This window comes from Capra hircus, chromosome 21 (assembly GCF_001704415.2).
Source record: "Capra hircus breed San Clemente chromosome 21, ASM170441v1, whole genome shotgun sequence".
NCBI lineage: Eukaryota > Metazoa > Chordata > Mammalia > Artiodactyla > Bovidae > Capra > Capra hircus.
Window position 1 is genome coordinate 31,693,629 of NC_030828.1, and position 18,332 is coordinate 31,711,960.

The 18,332-nt window shown below is 52.9% G+C and overlaps 1 protein-coding gene across 2 annotated transcripts in view; it reads left to right on the forward strand.

Annotated features, from left to right (window-relative positions):
• Positions 1-18,332, forward strand: part of PSTPIP1 (proline-serine-threonine phosphatase interacting protein 1) — a 44,711-nt gene that overhangs the window by 8,686 nt on the left and 17,693 nt on the right. For both annotated transcript variants that reach the window (XM_005695113.3, XM_005695112.3), the window contains exons 2-3: positions 16,165-16,265; positions 16,598-16,672. In XM_005695113.3, coding sequence (XP_005695170.2) covers positions 16,165-16,265; positions 16,598-16,672 — 176 coding nt within the window. The remainder of the gene's footprint in view (positions 1-16,164; positions 16,266-16,597; positions 16,673-18,332) is intronic.

The following is an 18,332-nucleotide window of genomic DNA, read 5'->3' on the forward strand; positions in this document are numbered from 1 at the left end:
TTCAGTTTCCTCATCTGTAGGATATTAGAGTGAGTCTCCACTGAGATAAGGGCTTTGAGGATGGAGACACTAAGCACAGTCCTCAGGGGACCACATGCTGCTCAGCATTGGGAGCCAATAGACCAGGAAGAGATCCCAAGGGATCCTGACTTATAATTGGATAGGCACCTACAGCGTGAGCCTCATATGTGGGTCTTCCTAATCTCAGGATGCCTCCCCAACTCTGTTCGCCATTGGATACTAAATTCCACCGTTTGACAGTCATTCCTATGGCTTCAGGTGACAAGATGCAGTAGCCCCATGAGGCTAGTATTCTTATCCCTTCTTTATAGAGAGAAAGTCATGGCTTATAGAGGGGATGTGGGCCTGGGGGTGCCACCCAGATGGACGTTGGGGCTGCTGGGCTAGGCTTGGCTGCTACCTTCCCCAGCCAGGTCAGAACACCCTTGCCATTAGCAAGAGCGTGTGGTGGTTTGCTGAGACCTGGCAGCCTGAGCAATGGATAACAGGAGCAGGCCAGTAAGTGACAGGCCCTTCCTCTGATGTTGACAGGCCACCCGCTATTGGGCAACAGGAAGTATCTGCTGCTGTTCCAGAGACTAGCAGCCAGGGTGGGGATGGAGCAGCCAGATGGGATCAGGGTTCTCAGCTGCGGAAATAGAAAAGCAGAAGCTGAGCCATACTCAGAGAAAAAGAAGGGGAGATGGGCTGAGTCAGGAGGGTGCTTGACCTATTCAAGGGACAAGGAGGCCTACGCTGCTGGGGCAGAGTGATGGAGGTGAAAAGCGGTTGGAGATAAGATCAGAAATGTAACAGGGTTCACAACTCCAAAGCCCAGTCGCAGCTCCAGGTCAATTACATACAAATTTCAGAGTGGAGGAGCAGTAGCTTTCAAAGTTCTCCATTGGTGTTGAGAACTGTGGTTTTTCTGCTGCGTGGCCATTGCTGACAGTGAGCATATATCTGGCTTTTACCATTTATGCGACCTCATTGGACTCACTTGTGAATTAGTAGAGGATAGAGGGGATTTTTTTTAACCTTATACAATTACTTTTTTGTGGCCAATGTCAATATACATAACAGAAAATTTACCATTTTAATCATTTTTAAGTATGCAATTACGTGGCATCTGTACTCTCATAATGTTCTACCAACCATCACTACTAATTCCAAAACTTTTTCATCATTTCAAACAGAAATTCTATACCCCTTAAATAATAACTCCTTATCTTGCTCCTCTCATCTCCTACTCTGCTTTTTGTCTCTATGAACTTGCCATGCTAGGGACCACGTATAAGTAGAATCAGGCGGTATTTGTCCTGTTTCATTTAGCATAGTGTCTTTAAGGTTCATCCATGTTTTAGCATGTATCAGAACTTCATTCCTTTTAATGGCTGAAAAATATTCCATGCTATGTGTATACCTCATTTTGTTTATCCATTCACCTGTTATTGGGCACTTGGGTTTTTATCTCATTTTTTATATTATGAAAAATGTCAAAAAAAAAAAAAAAGAAAAATGTCACTATGAACATGGATGTACTAATCACTTCATGGCAAATAGATGGGGAAACAGTGGCTGACTTTATTTTTCTGGGCTCCAAAATCACTGCAGATGGTGATTGCAGCCATGAAATTAAAAGATGCTTACTCCTTGGAAGGAAAGTTATGACCAACCTAGACAGCATATTAAAAAGCAGAGACATTACTTTGTCAACAAAGGTCCATCTAGTCAAGGCTATGGTTTTTCCAGTGGTCATGTATGGATGTGAGAGTTGGACTATAAAAGCTGAGCACTGAAGAATTGATGCTTTTGAACTGTGGTACTGGAGACGACTCTTGAGAGTCCCTTGGACTGCAAGGAGATCCAACCAGTCCATCCTAAAGGAGATCAGTTCTGGGTGTTCACTGGAAGGACTGATGTTGAAGCTGAAACTCCAATACTTTGGCCACCTGATGCGAAGAACTGACTCATTTGAAAAGACCCTGATGCTGGGAAAGATTGAGGGCAGGAGGAGAAGGAGATGACAGAGGATAAGATGGTTGGATGGCATCACTGACTCAATGGACATGGGTTTGAATGGACTCTGGGAGTTGGTGATGGACAGGGAGGCCTGGGGTGCTGCGGTCCATGGGGTCACAGAGTCGGACACAACTGAGCGACTGAACTGAATATTGGTTTGAATTCCTGCTTTCAGTTCTTTTGGGTATAATACTAGGAATGGAGTTGCTGAATCATAAGTAATCCTATGTTTAACATGCTGAGCAACTGCTAAGCTATCAATATTTTCCCCAGAAGCTGCTCCATTGATATTCCATCAACAATGCACGAGGGTTCCAATTTCTCCACATGTTCACCAGAGCTTGTTATTTCCTGTGTCTTTTCCCCAATCATAGACGTCCTAGTAGGCCTGAAGTGGAATTTCATTTTTTGTTTTTTAACTTTGGCTCTTTTTATTTATTTATTTGTCTATCTATGCAACATGTGTGATCTTAGTTCCCTGACCAGGGATCAAACCTGGGCCTGTTGCAGTGGAAGTGTAGACCCTTAACCACAGGTCAGGTGGGAAAGTCCCTCACTGGTGTTTTGATTCATATTTCCCAGTGACTAGTGATGTGGAGCATATTTTTACACTTTCATTGACAATTTATCTTCCTTAGAGAAATGTCTATTCAAGTCCTTTGTCTGCTTTTGAATTGGGTTATCTTTTTGTTGTTCAGTTTTAAAGTTCTTTATATAGCCTGGATAGTAATTATTTTAAGTATGACTTGCAAATATTTTCTCCCAATTTGTGGATTGTCTTTTCACTCTCTTGATGCTGGCTTTTAATGAAAATTTTTTTGTTTTGATAAAGTCTAACTAATTTGTTTTTTTCTTTTATTGACTGTTCCTTTGGTATCATATGCAAGAAATCATTGTTAAATTCAATGTCTTGAAACTTTCCCCCTATTTTCTGTTCAGAGTTTTACAGTTTTAGCTCTTACCTTTAGGTCATTTATCCATTTTGAGTTAGTTTTTGTATATGGTGTTAAGTAAGAGTCCAACTTCATGCCTTTGAATGTGAATATCCATTTCCCCGTCACCTTTGGTTGAAAAGATGGTCTTTTCCACGTTGAATGGTCTTATCCTTGTTGAAACTCAGTTGACCGTATATGTGAGTGCTTATCTCTAGCTTTCTATTTCATTCCATTGGTCTATAAGTCTGTCCTTATGACAAAACTACACTATTTTAATTGCGATAGCTTTGTAGTGAGTTTTGAAATTAGAAAGTGTGAGTCTTCCAACTTTGTTCTTTTTTTCAATGTTGTTGGCTATTAAGGTCCTGTGTTGAGGTGGTTTTTTTAAATTTTTAATAAAAAAAATAAAGTACAGTTGATTTACAATATTGCATTAGTTTTAAATATACAAAAAAGTGGTTCAGTTATACATATTTTATATATGTATTTATATATATTCTTTTCAGATTCTTTTCCCTTATAGATTATATAAAATATTGAGTGTCTTTCCCTGTAATATACAGTAGCCCCTTGTTGGTTATCTATTTTATATATAGTAGTATCCCTGGTGGGTCAGATGGTAAAGAATCTACCTGCAAAGTGGGAGACCCAGGTTCGATCCCTAGGTCTGGAAGATCCCCTGGAGGAGGGCATGGCAACCAACTCCAGTATTCTGCCTAGAGAATCCCATGGACAGAGGAGCCTGGCGGGCTACAGTCCATGGGGTCGTGAAGAGTTGGACACGACTGACCCACCAACAGTTTCTCTTTTGCGGCTTCCCTGGTGGCTCAGCTGGTAAAGGATCTGCCTGCAATACAGGAGACCCTGGTTCGATTCCTGGGTCAGAAAGATTCCCTGGAGAAGGGATAGGCTACCTACTCCAGTAGTCTAGTGTAAATCTGCGTCTCTATTCCTGCCCTGCAAATAGGTTCATCAGTACCACCGGGGCTTCCCAGGTGGCCTGGGAAAGCCTCGTGGTAAAGAGCCCCCTCTGCCAATGCAGGAGACACAGAGACGCAGGTTTGATCCCTGGGTCAGGAAGATCCCCTGAAGGAGGGCATGGCAACCCACTCCAATATTCTTGCCTGAAGAATCCCATGGACAGAGGAGCCTGGGGGGCTATGGTCCATGGGGTAGCAAAGAGTCAGACATGACTGAGTGACTTAGCAGAGCACACAGGTATCTGCTAATCCCAAACTCCTGACGTATCCCTCCCTCCTTTCCCCTTAGGTAACCATCGTCTGTTTTCTGCCTGTGGATCTAGTTCTGTTCTATGAATAAGTTCTTTTTTTTTTTTTAGATGCCACATTTCAGTGACGTCATATGACATTTCTCTTTCTCTGTCTTGCTTCACTTAGTACGATCATCTCTGGGTCCATCCATGTTGCTGCAAAAGGCATGATTTCATTTTTATGGCTGAATAGTGTTTCACTGAATAGATGCACCACGTCTTCTTCATCCATTCATCTGCTGATGAACATTTAGGTTGCTTCCATGTCTTGGCTATTGTGAACAGTATTGGAATGAACAATGGGATGAAAGTATATTTTTGAATGATGCTTTTCTCTGCATATATACCTAAGAATGGGATTGCAGGATCATATGCTAGCTCTGTTTTTAGTTTGTTAAGGACCCTCCATACTCTTCTCCATAGTAGCTGTACCAGTTTCCATTCCCACCAACAGTGTTGGAGGGTTCCTTTTTCTCTACACTCAAAGTGTTTTTATGGAAGAGGAAACAGGTTTGAACATTTCTGAGGTGGTGCCAGTGATAAAGAACCTGCCTGCCATTGCAAGAGACACAAGACTCGAGTTCAATCCCTGGGTCAGGAAGATCCCTTGGAGGAGAGCATGGCAACCCAGTCTAGCATGCTTGCCTGAAGAATCCCCATGGAAAGAAGAGCTCTGGCAGGCTCCGGTCCATGGGGTGGCAAAGAGTTGGACACGACTGAAGTGACTTGGCACGCACACGTGAGGTTGCCACCAGTCTATGACAACGCCCCTCTAACTCTCCCAAGCCTGGATATACATGGAGAGACACCATCCCAAGAGAGAATCCCCTTGGGATGGTGGGTTCCTCCTTAGAGTTGCCCTACCTCTGGCCCCTGGGAAGGCCCATGACTTCTGAGCTTCCTTGAGTCCCCAGCAGCTTTCATGCTTCAAGCACAATTGTCCCCTAGGCTGCGGTCACCTACTTCTTCAGTGGACTATGAGAAGGCCTTGAGGGCACTGATGTCCACCTTGGCCCTCGTCTGCTTAGACCTGATAGGCCTTTGAAAATCAGGATTTCTGATCCTCGACTTCCCAAGTCAGCCACTGAAGCAAAAGAAGTCCCCTTCTTTGTCACCTCTTGAAAGTTTCTCCTTCATTTGGACCAGCTCTGAGACCACTCTCCCAGACCTGGGGATCCCAGACTGCAGGTGGTAGGAAGGTCCAGAAGGTCATCTGGGGTCAGTCCCCACAAACAGGGTGAGGTGGTAGCCAGGGGATCAACAGAGACGTCTGGATCAGTGTCCATGGAGCTGTCGTGAGGACTGAAATTGTGGGGCGTGAGGGTCTGCACAGCATGAGGGTCTGCACTCCTGGAAAGCAGCACAATAGTGGGTGCTGAGCTGGGGTCTGCAGTTGTTCCCACCCTGACCCAGATGAGGATGGAAATTGATGCTGGAACCAAAGGAACAGTGTGGCTGATTCCACGGTCAGGGGAAGACCAGCAGCTAAAACTAGGCCTCAGGGCAGGGCAGGAGCTGCGTGAGGTTGCTGGGATTTTATTTTAGTATGCAGATCACCCCTAAGCCTAGAAGGGCTGCAGGTTCAGTGAGGGGAGGAGTTTGCACTCCAGGATCCAGCGGTCTTGGTTTGAGTCCCACCAACACGTTTGGTGCAATGCAGGAGACACAGGAGGCAGAAGTTCGATCCCTCGGTCAGGAAGATCCCTTGGAGGAGGAAATGGCAACCCGCTCTGGTATTCTTGCCTGGAGAATCTCATGGACAGAGAAGCCTGGCGGGCTCTAGTCCATGGGGTCGCAAAGAGTCAAACATGACTGAACGACTAAACAGACATCAACAACGTGTGGGTGCAAGTGAATGCTGAGAGGGAGAGTTAAGCAGGGATGGTCCCCGAGAGAACAGGCTTGCCCCAGAGCCCCAGGACCCCAGAGGTGGCATCTTGCTCCACTTAAAGATGTGCTTTCCCTCAGTGCTGCTCTGTGCCTGATACACGCTGGCTGTGTGGGCCAGGGTAAAGCAATTCCCAGTCTCTAACGCAGAACCCAAAGATGGTGGAGGGCGCCATCCTTGTCTCTCGCACTGCCTTTAGCACCGAGCACCCTGCTTGGACTCCATTGCGCTTGTGGTTGAGCCCTCCACACTCTCAGTTTCTAGCTCCTTGTCTGTATTAAACCTATCACTGTGGTTAAAAGCCAGAGATGTGCTCAAATGAATGTTAATGGCCTAATAAAGGCAAGAGCCCCACACGCAGACACCTAGCAGGTACAGGAGACCCAGAAAGCCCCTGGGTAACCAGAGCCCAAGGGTCAGCTCTGAGGTCCAGATCCTGCCAAGGGCAGCAGAGGAGGCTGAGGGGCCTTCTGCGGTGGCTGCCGGGGGTCTCTTCCTGCCTTTGGGGAGAGGTGCGAGGAGTGGGCCCATCTCTGTCTTGAGTAAGTCTCGAGCCCAGAAGAATCTGCCAGTTCTCACCCTGCAGCCGTTTATACCGCCAAGCAAGACACCCGCCTTGGCCCCGTGAGTGTCCGAGTCCAAGTGTTCATTCCGCTTTACGGATGAAAAACCTGAGGCTGAGACTGGAAGCAACCAATCGAGATAAGTGTCACAGCTAGGATCCAAACCCAGCTCTCCTTTTTTATTTCCTTTCTTGGTTTACTTTCACTTAACATGTACCGATCACCACGGCCACCCTTTTCCAGGAGCTCATTAAGTCTCAGGATGACCTTTGTTGGGCTCCTACATATATTATTCCATTTAGTCCTCAGGGCCCCTGGGGGGAGGGCAGTGTTTCACAGCCCTTTTATAGAGGAGGGGCTCTGTGCATGGGAGGTTAAGTAACTTGCCCAAGTCCACACCGTCTGTATGCATGGGCTTGGCCAGGACCAGAATCCAGTGCCTGGACTCTTTCCACACCCCCTGCCTGAACTTCTTCTTGATAAGGGGGTGTACCCATGGGCCATCCCCTGGCAGGTATAGGTGGTGTGCAAGGGGTGATGCTTGGGGAAAGGGACAAGTAGAAACAGAGCCTTGGCTATCGGTGCTAGCCCCCAGTTCCTGGCTGGTCACTCACAAGCTGGAACCCGTGCAGCAAGGAGCCGTGGGGCTGGCTCTGCACAGGGTGTGGTCACCGCCTGTCCTTGCTTATGGGTCAGAGTCTCCTCTGGGGCTTAGTGTCTGGGGTGGCTCAGTAACCTCCATCCACCTTCCCCACCTGCCCTCAGCCCTGGCCTGACATCTGCCTCCTGCCCACCTACAGAGGAGCCGTGTGACCGGGGCCAGCCACTCGCCTTCCATGCATATGTGTGTCTGTCGCTTCAGTTGTGTCTGACTCTCTGTGACCCCATGGACCTTAGCCCGCCAGGCTCCTCTGCCCATGGGGATTCTCCAGGCAAGAATGCAGGAGTGGGTTGCCATGCCCTCCTCCAGGGGATCTTCCCAACCCAGGGATTGAACCCACGGCTCCTGCGTTGTAGGCGGCTGCTGAGCCTCAGTCTCACCTGTGACATGGGGCCATCAGGGTACCGTCCTGACACTGCAGGCTTCTCTGAGAATTAGAGGCACAGAGGGCATGGGCTTCTACCGGTCCACACACCACCTACCCTGCTCCCTTCTCCTGACCTGGGAACCTGGCCCTGGTTCCCGTTACCTTCTGGGAGGGTCCCACCGCTGGCTCTGCCTGACTCTCCTGGAGCTGCTCTCAGGCCACCTCTTCAGACACCGGCCCTGGCCCTTCAGGCCCCTCGCCGCTCACAGCCCTGAGCATCAGGTTTCCAGTCTCCTGAACCCGAGGGGCTCAATGCCACCTCCAGGCCTCTGCCCAGACTTGTGTTCCCTCTCTGCCCTGTCCCTTATGCTAACTTCTGCCCATTTTGGTTTCTTAACGCAGGAGGAAGACGTGGGGGATTGAGCTGGGCCTTTAAGAATGGAGGGGAAGTGAGCAGTGCTTCACAGGATGGGGGAGGGGAGCGCAGTAGAGGAGGCTTTTCCTTCCTGATGTTGGAGGAGGCCTACTTGAAAGAACAAAGTCACAAAGTCGGAAGCCAGCACGCCTACACACTTGGTGTTGAAGTTGGGACAAGTTATATAACATCGCTCATCCTCAAATCCTCACGGGGTCTGTATTACTGAGATGAGGCCCCAGGTTGGTACAGTAGGTCCCTTTCTGGTACCCGTGCTATTCCCCGGCCTCCAAACTCTGCAATGTGGGATTCCTAAGAGCCCCTGAATATTCACAGGGCTCTAACAGCGCCCCTCTCCCCCTCACCCAAGGCTGCAGGAAACAATCAACCCCAGGTCTCCAGGTTCCCCAAAGCTTGTGGCCCAGCTGGGTCCCAGGTCAAGGGCCTGGACATCTCAGGGACCATGCAACGCAGCTGCTTGGGTGAAGAGGCCTCAGCCCAGGGCTCAGTGGGGATCTAGAGCCCTCTGGAAACTCATTTCTAATCCCAAGCCCCAGATTAGCTCATTTAACCATGTTCAATGTGCTTTTGTTCCTTAAGAGTCTATCCGCTTTCTCGGCTCTCTCCCTTTGACGCCTATCCTGAGCCATCTTGGAAAAGCCATAAATCACCCCACACCGCCTGCTTATGGATGGACCCCTCCAATCTTTAAGTCAGGGGACACCTAGACTCAGAACACCCAGTTGGACACATCATCTGAGGCTTGAATCCTCTCTGCAGAATCCCTAACCTGCTTACCAGGTCCTAGCTACAGGGCACTCTCAACCCAGCAAAGCAACTTACCTGTGTTCCATATTTGGGGCCACATGGACTCTTGGAAAGTCCTTTGTACCGATCTGGAGTTGGCCTCCCTGTCTACTCCCCTGTGAGTCCTGGCTGAGCCTCTGGGGGCACCAAACACAGATGCTCCCTCTTTCACTGAAGGCCCCACAAAGGCCTATAAATGATCACATTCCTTATTGGCTCCTCAAGGGCTGAGGCCTGGCCTTCTCTGTACCCAACCCTCCTCCTGGGATTCTCTGGGTAAACATCCAGCTTGCTCACTGAAGTCTCTGGTTCATCCATCCATCCATCTATCCACCCATTCATCCATCCATCCACCCATTCATCCAAGCCATACCTGAGTATCTGTTCTTTGCCTTCTTTCAGTTTAGTAATCAATAATCGTGGAGACGAGATCTGCTGTGGGGTACTAGCCGTGGGGCAGTGGAAAGATCCTGGCTGCTATTCATTGACTTATCTTCTCTGAGACTCAGTTTCTTTATCTGTACAATGGGGATAGTAACATGTTGTACAAAGTAGAGGGGATGGGTCTGTCTGGCTTATTTAAGGTGTTGGGTAACTAGTCATTGAATTGCAAACAAATGGTCTGGTCTTCTACCTGGGGCGGCTCAGGAGCCAGCTGTCATAAAGGCACGTCCACTTGAGGGCCTCCCTATGTCCGCAGCCTTTATCCAGTGTATTTGCGGAGCATTGCTGTACAGACGTGGGCACTGGGACCCAGGAGGCAAACCGCCCCACGTTCTGCCTTCTCCAGAGTTCAGTACTCACTTCCTCAGGTGTTCTGACAGTACCAGTGGTTTTGCTTCTCAGCCCACAGCAGACAAGCAAGAGTGGACTGGTGGCTAGTAAACTAGCCACGGTAGGCGCCTTGGCCACAGAAGTCCCTTCTGTTAAACTGCGGTGAAATTAGAGGGCGAAGTAGTGCCGTGCAGCCTATAACCATATTCAAAATCGCTGTCCTTGGCGTCCGGGGCTTCCTGAGATAAAAGGACTGAGTCCAGTCTCCTCTGTCTCTTCTTCTACCAGTAAAAGGTGATTTTAAAAAAAGTTAGATTAAATATATAAAGAGCCTTAGCAACCCAAGAGCAAGTCAGTTATTAGAAAGGTTTCTGATGGTCTCTGAACTTGGCAAGGCGCAAGCAAAAAACTTGAATTTTCTCCTTCCGCCTTCCAAAGCGGTAGAGGTAGCTCTCCCTTCCTTACCCCTGGGCGTGTGTTAGAGCGTGTCCAGTCCTTTTCAGGTCTAACTCCCTCCAGTTCAACCTCGTATCAAGATCTCACTTTGCTGCTCACTTGAAAGCTCCCCAGTCTCCCTCCACTTTGCCAGTGATTGGAAGCCTATGACGCGCACAGGGCACAGGGTCGGTCTCTTCACCCCCACTACTTACTGCTTCTGGCGTCTCTACAGACGGCGTGGGTGAGGGGTCGGAAGGTCTAAAGGGAGGAAGGGTCTTACTTCCCTGGTGCAGTTGCAGCTGGTGCAGCAGGGGACTGATGCCCACAGGTCAGCTCTTCCTCTCCTGGCTACTTGCAGATCTTTTGGGGACCTTGCCCCCTGGCTATCCCACTTTCTTCCCTGCAGCTGTCCGCGTCTGATCCCTCCCAGCTGCACCTCATCATCTGCTCCATGCAGCTCTTTCCGGGGGCTCCTCCTTTGCTGCCAGGCATTTCTCACCAGCGGAGACTTACAGGCAGCTCTTCCCAGCCACCTTCCCAGCCTCCACTTGGTTCCCAGGAGACATATGGGTGTCAGCCCCCAGCTGCTCCCTTCCAGGCCTCACACGCCCTCGGACTCCCCTTGGGCAGCTCCAGCCCACCTCTGACTTCAGACATCTCCAGGCAAGATGCAGTTATGGTTGCCATGGTTTCCAAAAGCCAACAGACACACAGCAGACTCCAGGCTGAAAGGACAGTTGAAGGTCACCTCCTCTCCCCAAACCCATAACACAGTCAGGCGGCCCCAGAAAGGACAAGGGCTTCACCAAGACTACCCAGCTTCTTCCTGACAGATCAGACTTGTGACCAAATCCCAGGCCTCTCCCTCTAAGGTGAGAGGCTTAGCTGTCCTCTGAGATACTTTATATTCTGAAATTTCATGTAAGGAAACATTTGAAAAAGCTTCTGCAACCTTTTAAATGGACCCTCTGGGGGGGTGGGGGAGGGTGTATAACTCAGTAGGATGATAACTCGGTGTTTTCCAGCCTTGAGCAGCTGGGTTCTGTCTGGTGAGAGCCAGCCAGAAGGGGCTGGTGAGAGCCAGGTGGGGCCAGGGCAAGGCATGGGGAGCTACTCTTGCTGAATAGATACTGAGTTCAGGGCTTTGCAGAGAGGTGAGGGGATGAGCTAAGATCTGGCCTGGGAGAGCTCAAAACCTGGCTGTTTCCCACCGACTTCTGAGCAGGTAGCTAATCTCTCTGGGTTCCATTTCTGTCATCTGTAAAATGGGGTAATAATCCTCAGCCCCGTTGCCAGCTCAGGGCAACCTCTGACCTTGTGTTTCCTCGTCTCATCTGTGTACATTGTTTCACTGGCTTCTTAGATCAACTGTAGATGGAGGGAACCATTAGGCCTCTTGTTACAGGGAGGGAAGTAGAAGCTAAGAGTGCCCAGGACCACAGGGTGGGGTGTGAACCCATAAATGGTCAGCTAAACTCTGTCCAGTCTTTCGGGCCAGGCCTGGGCCCCCTCCCTAAACTTGGCAGCCAGCCTGCCCCCAGGGGGCTGTGCCCACGTGGGGTGGGCTGTCTGGGGCCAGGAGAGGCTGTCCTCCCTAGGCACTTTCTCGATGAGGAAACCTGGGCCTGAGAAGAGAAGTGGCTTGCTTGGGGCGCTTGTCTCTGTGGCCCAGCCAATGCAGCCACCAAGAATGGCATGGGTGTGACAAGGAGGAAGTGGCAGCGGGTACAAAGGCTCCTTCTGTACTTGCGCAGTGGGGGCATGGCAGGGCTGGGGCCGGCTTGCCAGCCTGGAGTGTGGCTCACATCCAGGGCCATCCAGCCAAGCGAGCAGGTGGGCCATCCCTGAGCAGAGACCAGAGCCTCCTTCAGATAGAGGCAGGAATACGCTTCTTCTGGCCGGAGCAGCCTGGAACACCTTCTCCTGTAGCCCTGATCTGACCGGTGTGGGGCAAGGGAGGCCAAGAATGGCCACATAGTGTGGATGGCAAGGCCTGGGGTCCCACATCTGGCTTGGGGGAGGTCTCCCCAGGAGGGGGCTGCATCTGCCTGCCACCTGGCACCCCACCCTGGGGTGGATCACCCTAGGTGCCACATGGCGAGGGTGGGGCCTCTGGCTGTTTGCTGGCTCTCCGCTCACATCTGCAGAGCCAGCCGGCCCTTCTCCAGGGCAGCGTTCCTCTGACCCAGCCTGGGCACGGAGCTGGCCTCTAAGAATCCATGGTAACTGGATGACAGCCAGAAACACAGCTTTGGTTTGAGGCAGAGGAAGTCTGAGTAATCATCTTCAAAAGTGGGGTTTTTTCATGTTTTAAAGTGTAACAGAGTTGCTGGACTATCAATGTCTGAACTGGACTGAATGTCTGATGTAGGTTTGGGGACAAACTGCGCGTGTGCTCAGGCACTTCAGTCGTGTCCAGCTCTTTGAGACCCCATGGACTGTCAGCCCGCCAGGCTCCTTTGTCCGTGGGATTCTCCAGGCAAGAACACTGGCGGGGGTAGCCAAGCCCTCCTCCAGGGGATCTTCCTGACCCAGCGATTGAACCTGCGTCTCTCATGTCTCCTTCACTGGCAGGTGGCTTCTTTACCACTAGTGTCTCCTGGGAAGCCTGGGGACAAGCTGACCTGCATTCATACCCTAGATTCTGATCTTCACCAGCTGAGGGAACTTAGGCAGTCACTTACCCTCTTCTCCTCCTCATCGCCATCCTTAACTCCCTGCGTGTGTGGTGTTTTTCGATAAAAAGACAGCTGTGCTGTTCTTGGTATCGTGTGTGGCTGGTGGACTCAAACGGCTATTTCACCGAGGGCAAGGCCAGAGGCAGGTCTCAGGTGACAGAGGCTGCACGGGGACACAAGGAGGCGGGAGGCCCTGCCTTCTCGTAGCTTCCATGCTGTGGAAATGTCCATCTGAGCCTGTAAACAAGGGGTTGAAAGGGAACCCAGGATACATACAGGCTGTGGCTAGTTAGGTACTAGGAGGAAAGGGCAGGGTGGGCCCCTGGAGGGTGGTGAGCCTGCAGGACTGATCGATTAACTGATTGAATGATTAGCTAGTTCGTTTCCTCTGGAGAAGGCGGTGGCACCCCACTCCAGTACTCTTGCCTGGAAAATCCTATGGACGGAGGAGACTGGTAGGCTACGGTCCATGGGGTCGCTAAGAGTGGCATGACTGAGCAGCTTCACTTTCACTTTTCACTTTTATGTATCGGAGAAGGAAATGGCAACCCACTCCAGTGTTCTTGCCTGGAGAATCCCGGGGATAGGGGAGCCTGGTGGGCTGCAGTCTATGGGGTTGCACAGAGTTGGACACGACCGAAGTGACTCAGCAGCAGCAGCAGCAGCAGTTCATTTCCTCAGCAGCTTCCTGAGCCCCACTCTGCCCCGCTCTGAGCCCTGGGTCAAAGCCCCGGGGGCAGGTGAGGTGGGGTGGTGGAGGGGGTGCAGGCCAGCCAGGAACAGCCCCCAGGGAGTCCGGCACTTCCTTGGAGCAACCTACTCACTGGTGACGGTGGCTCACCCGGCCGAAGCCCCACCTGCTCTGAGTCAGGGCTGGGCCGGATTCTAGAGCCTGCAGAACTTCAGTGACTTGAGCTCCAAGGACCCCGCCTGCAAGGCCCCTCTGCCTGCCACCTCCTCTAGAATGGCCAATGTAGGTTTGGTTTTGCTTCTCTTTCCACTCGGGGGTCTCTGTATGACAGTGGGGTTCCTCTGGGGAATGAGGGCTGGGAGGAAAGAGCAGAGAGTCTGCCGTGGGGCTGGGGTCGGTCAGTCCTCCCCTCCCCGAGAGGCATGGCGGGGTAACAACAGGGCCTGCAAGTCCAAGTCTTCGTCCCGCTCTGCCTATGGGATCTCAGGAGCATCTTCCCCTTCTCTAGGCCTCAGTTTTCCTAAGGACTGGACAAGACGCTTCCTAGTTCTGGTGCTCTGTAGTGTCCAGCTCAGAGTGACCCCTCAGAGGGAGAGGGCAGGGGCAGGGAAGGAGCAGAAAGGACCCATCTTCCTCCCTGGCTGCCACTGGCTTTTGTCCTGGGGGTCTGGAGGGGCGGGGGGCGGGGAGGCTGGGGCAGGAAGCTGTGGTCTGCTGCCTGGTTAGTAGCAAGTGGCCCACAAAAGCTGCAGAAATGGAGCCTGGGGCAGCCACACCAGCCTAGATGCTGGCAGAGAGGCCTGTGGGGGTTGGGAGATGACCACTCTGCCTGAGGCCCTAAGCAGCCAGCCAAGACCCAGGCCCATTGCTCGTCAGCCTGTGGGCAGCTGAGCCTGGTCTCGGGAACTTCTAGGGCTGCTTATGGAGGAGGCATGCACTTGGGATCCTAACCATCTTGTGGGCCAGCAGGTTTTACCGTTCTGAGTTGACTGAAGGTGGGCTGGGCCCGGCATGGGGCCAGCTGGTACACTTTGTGGTCTCTCTGCCTTTCTCTACTGTGTCTGATTTTCCTTGCTGCTGCTGCTGCTGCGTCACTTCAGTCGTGTCCAACTCTGTGCGACCCCATAGACGGCAGCCCACCAGGCTCCCCCGTCCCTGGGATTCTCCAGGCAAGAACACTGGAGTGGGTTGCCATTTCCTTCTCCAATGCATGAAAGTGAAAAGTGAAAGTGAAGTCTCTCAATTGTGTCCGACTCTTAGCGACCCCATGGACCGTAGCCTACCAGGCTCCTCTGCCCATGGGATTTTCCAGGCAAGAGAACTGGAGTGGGGTGCCATTGCCTTCTCCGCTGATTTTCCTTAGACCTTGAAAAACACCTTCTCTTCCCAGTGCGTGCTAAGTTGCTTCAGTCGTGTCTGACTCTGTGCAACCCCATGGACTCTAGCCTGCCAGGCTTTTCTGTCCCTGGGATCCTCCAGGCAAGAATACTGGAGTCGGTTGCCATTTCTTCCTCCAGGGGATCTTCCCAACCCAGGGACTGAATCCATGTCTCTTATGTCTCCTGCACTGGTAGGCGGGTTCTTTACCACTAGTGCCACCTGGGAAGCCCAGAGCCGGGCTCAAATACCACTTCCTGCAGGAAGCTCTCCTTTATTTAGATTTCTCCCCACCTCTCCCCACATACCCACAACACAGCATTTGAGGGGAGGCATGGGGCAGCATTGGCCAGCTCTTTATTCAAGTGTGTGCGGCCTTGGGAAAGGCCTGCTGATTCACTGAGCTCTGGGCTGTGGAGTGTGCATCAGGGAAGTGGGGGCTCCCTTCCCCCCATCTCTGCAGCTCATGATGGGGGATGGTCTGTGGAAATGGAAAAGAAAACAGGTAGGTGCTGCCTCTCCGGGCTGGCCCCAGTTGCCTGGCTGAGCACCCTGGGGGTTGGGGTCCTTCCTCAAGAATGGATGGGGGGAAAAATGGATGGGAGCCAGGCTGAGAGACACAGGAGCCCTGCTCTCAGCACTGTGAGAGCCGGATCCTGACCCTCGACGTTCACCCCACCCAGTGGGTGCAGGAGGATCCCCCTGAGCCCACAGGGTGAGCCCGGCGTGGCGTCCAGCACACAGAGGATTGTCAGGGAACAGCAATTGCTATTCTTTGCAGAGGCTGTAGAAGGTAGGACTGAAGGGTGTGGGCCTGAGCCAGACAGCCTGGGTTCAATGCAAGGCCTGCCTCCTTCAGGCTGCATCACCCGGGGTACACCTCACCCATCTGTGCCTCAGTTTTCCCACTTGGGCACCTGCGATAAGAGGGTTCATGAGAAGGCGACAGGGGTGAACGGTGCCAGGCACCCCCTAAGGCTGTCATCACGGGGCCTTGTGGTGGGGGCCCTTCCCCATGCCATCTTAGGTTAGAGCGTCCTGACTGTGAGCTCTGATCCCCGCAGGGCTCATCTCTACCTGATGCCTCCACAGACGGGGGGGACCCTCTGTGTGCCTGTGTGAAGCCATGTGCTGGATCCCAAGAGCTCATCCTTAGATAGGGGAGATGGAGGCTGATGGTGAAGCCAGGTCCTGGCGGTGGTCAGCGGGGTCCTCGCCAGGCTGCACACAGGGTTCCCCACCGGTGGCCCTCACGTGCCCCTCTGTCCTGTGTCCCAGTGCAGGGACTTCACCGCCCACACGGGCTACGAGGTGTTGCTGCAGCGGCTGCTGGACGGCAGGAAGATGTGCAAGGACGTGGAGGAGCTGCTGAGACAGAGGTGAGCGCCGGGAGGGGAGGGAGGTGGCTGAGCCCCCAGGCCAGCCTGGCCGCTGGCAGGTCACCCCTGCTCTAAGCAGTCAGGAGTGCGATTCCCCTGTTTTTCCCGGCCTGGGCCTTCCCCCAAGTGGGCAAATATATCTAATGTCCCATCAGATGTGCTTGAACTCAGCCACGTTTATTTAGAAGGGCCGGAGGCCTAACCGTCTCAAGGAGGCATCTGCAGGGCCAGAGCCTACATGGGCAGACCCTGCCACCTGGCTGAGCCCATCTGAGGGTGAGCTTTGGGCAGCAGCTGTGGACAAGACCAGTGCCCGGGGGTTGTCGTTGCAGGGCCCAGGCGGAGGAGCGGTACGGAAAGGAACTGGTGCAGATCGCCCGCAAGGCAGGTGGCCAGACAGAGATCAAGTAAGGGGCCCTGCCTGCCTCCCCAGGCACTTTCTGGGCCTTTCGACAGGGTTCAGGGCTTCCCTGGGGTGGGCTGAGTGGGGAGGGCCCGCGAGGGTCTGAGTGGCTCCTGGGGCAGGGTGGCTGGTGGGCAGCTTTCTTGGGTGCTGGGCACTCTGGGCAAGGTCAGGTTCTTTGTGGAGGTGAAAAGCCTGCAGTCTGAGCTCCCAGGAGATTCCCTGGGCAAGGGGCACAGCCCACACTCCCTGGGGGTCTCCATCCAGTCTTGAGAGCCCTGGCGAGGGGTGACAGGACCCCACTGGCTGCCGCGCCCCTGCAGCATTGGCTCAGCTCGAGCTTCCAGGAGGGACGTGTGGCCCAGAGGTCGGGTGCCAGCTCCTCACCCGTTGGCCGTGTGACCTTGAAGGGGGCGTTGGTCACTGACACTCGGGGTTTCCGTTTCCTCCTCAGTGAGGGGCTAACAGTGCAGCCTTCCTCAGAGGGTGAGGTGCGTCTGGGACTGCCCAGGCCTGGCTGGGAGGGCAGCTGCTGCTGGGAAGCCCCCAGGCCAGCACCTCTGCGTGCAGACTGTGAGAGGGACGCAGGTGCAGAGAGAGTTTCAGTTTGAGGGCAGCTAAGGAGAACGTTCTAGCAGTGGTGAGGAAGGGTGGACTCTCCCTGCTGGGTGAGGACTGAGTCAGGCCGAGGGGCAGATAGGACTCCAAGTCCTGGAAAGGCTCGATTGAGTCCTCCTCCTCCTCCCCAGGAGCCCAGAGACCTGACCCAGCCTGCGGTTGCCATAGCAACCCCTGCCCCCATTCCCCGCAGGGGTCTGGCTCTGCTCAAGGAAAGTGGCCCCAGAGCCTGTCAGCTACAAAGCCTGGAACCCGGTCCCCTCATTTGAGATGAATAAACAACACTCTCCAGGTCTAAAGACACAGGCGACCGTGCTTCCAACTGGGAACCTGGAGCCAGAGAAGACTCGGGGAGGGCTAGAGGAAGGCTGAAGAATGGTATGAGCCAGGAGACATGGATGCTCAATGCCCAGGGGTCCTGCCTGGGACCAGAAAGCGTGAACGCAGTCCAGCAGTAAGAATGTAGGAGCTCTAGTCCCGCTTGGTCTTTATAAGCTGTGTGACTGGGGGCAGGTCACTTAACCTCTCTGAGTTTGGTTCTCATCTGTCCACTCCAGTGGGCTGTTGAGCAGATAAAAATGGCAGGACTGAGGCTGGGTACAGAGGAGGGCATTCCTTACCAGGACACAGTAAAGAAAATGAACGGGGACCTTCTTTGTATTCCCAGGCAGGGGTGGAATCAAGGGAGCATGATCCAGGAGTCCCCACCTGCCTCCTGACCTCCCAGGGCTGCTGGAAAAGGAGAACTTTTCCAGCAAAAGACAAGCCCTCCTGGGGGATATGGAGAGGGTGCTCCAGGCAGGGCCACAGTGGGAGGTCAGGCTGGAAGCAGAAAGTGTGAGGCACACTCAGGGGGCTGTGAGTCAGAGGGGATTTAAAACAGGGAAGGAGAAGCCACCAGTGGAGAGAATAAAGTGGAAATGGAGCCGGGTGGGCAGCGGGAAGGGTGGAGAGGAGCACCGTATCTGGCCCTGTCTTTAGAACCATGAAGCGGCCAGGGCGAGGCTCTGGGCGGCCCTGAGTCCTTGTGTGGTTGTAGGAGGCCA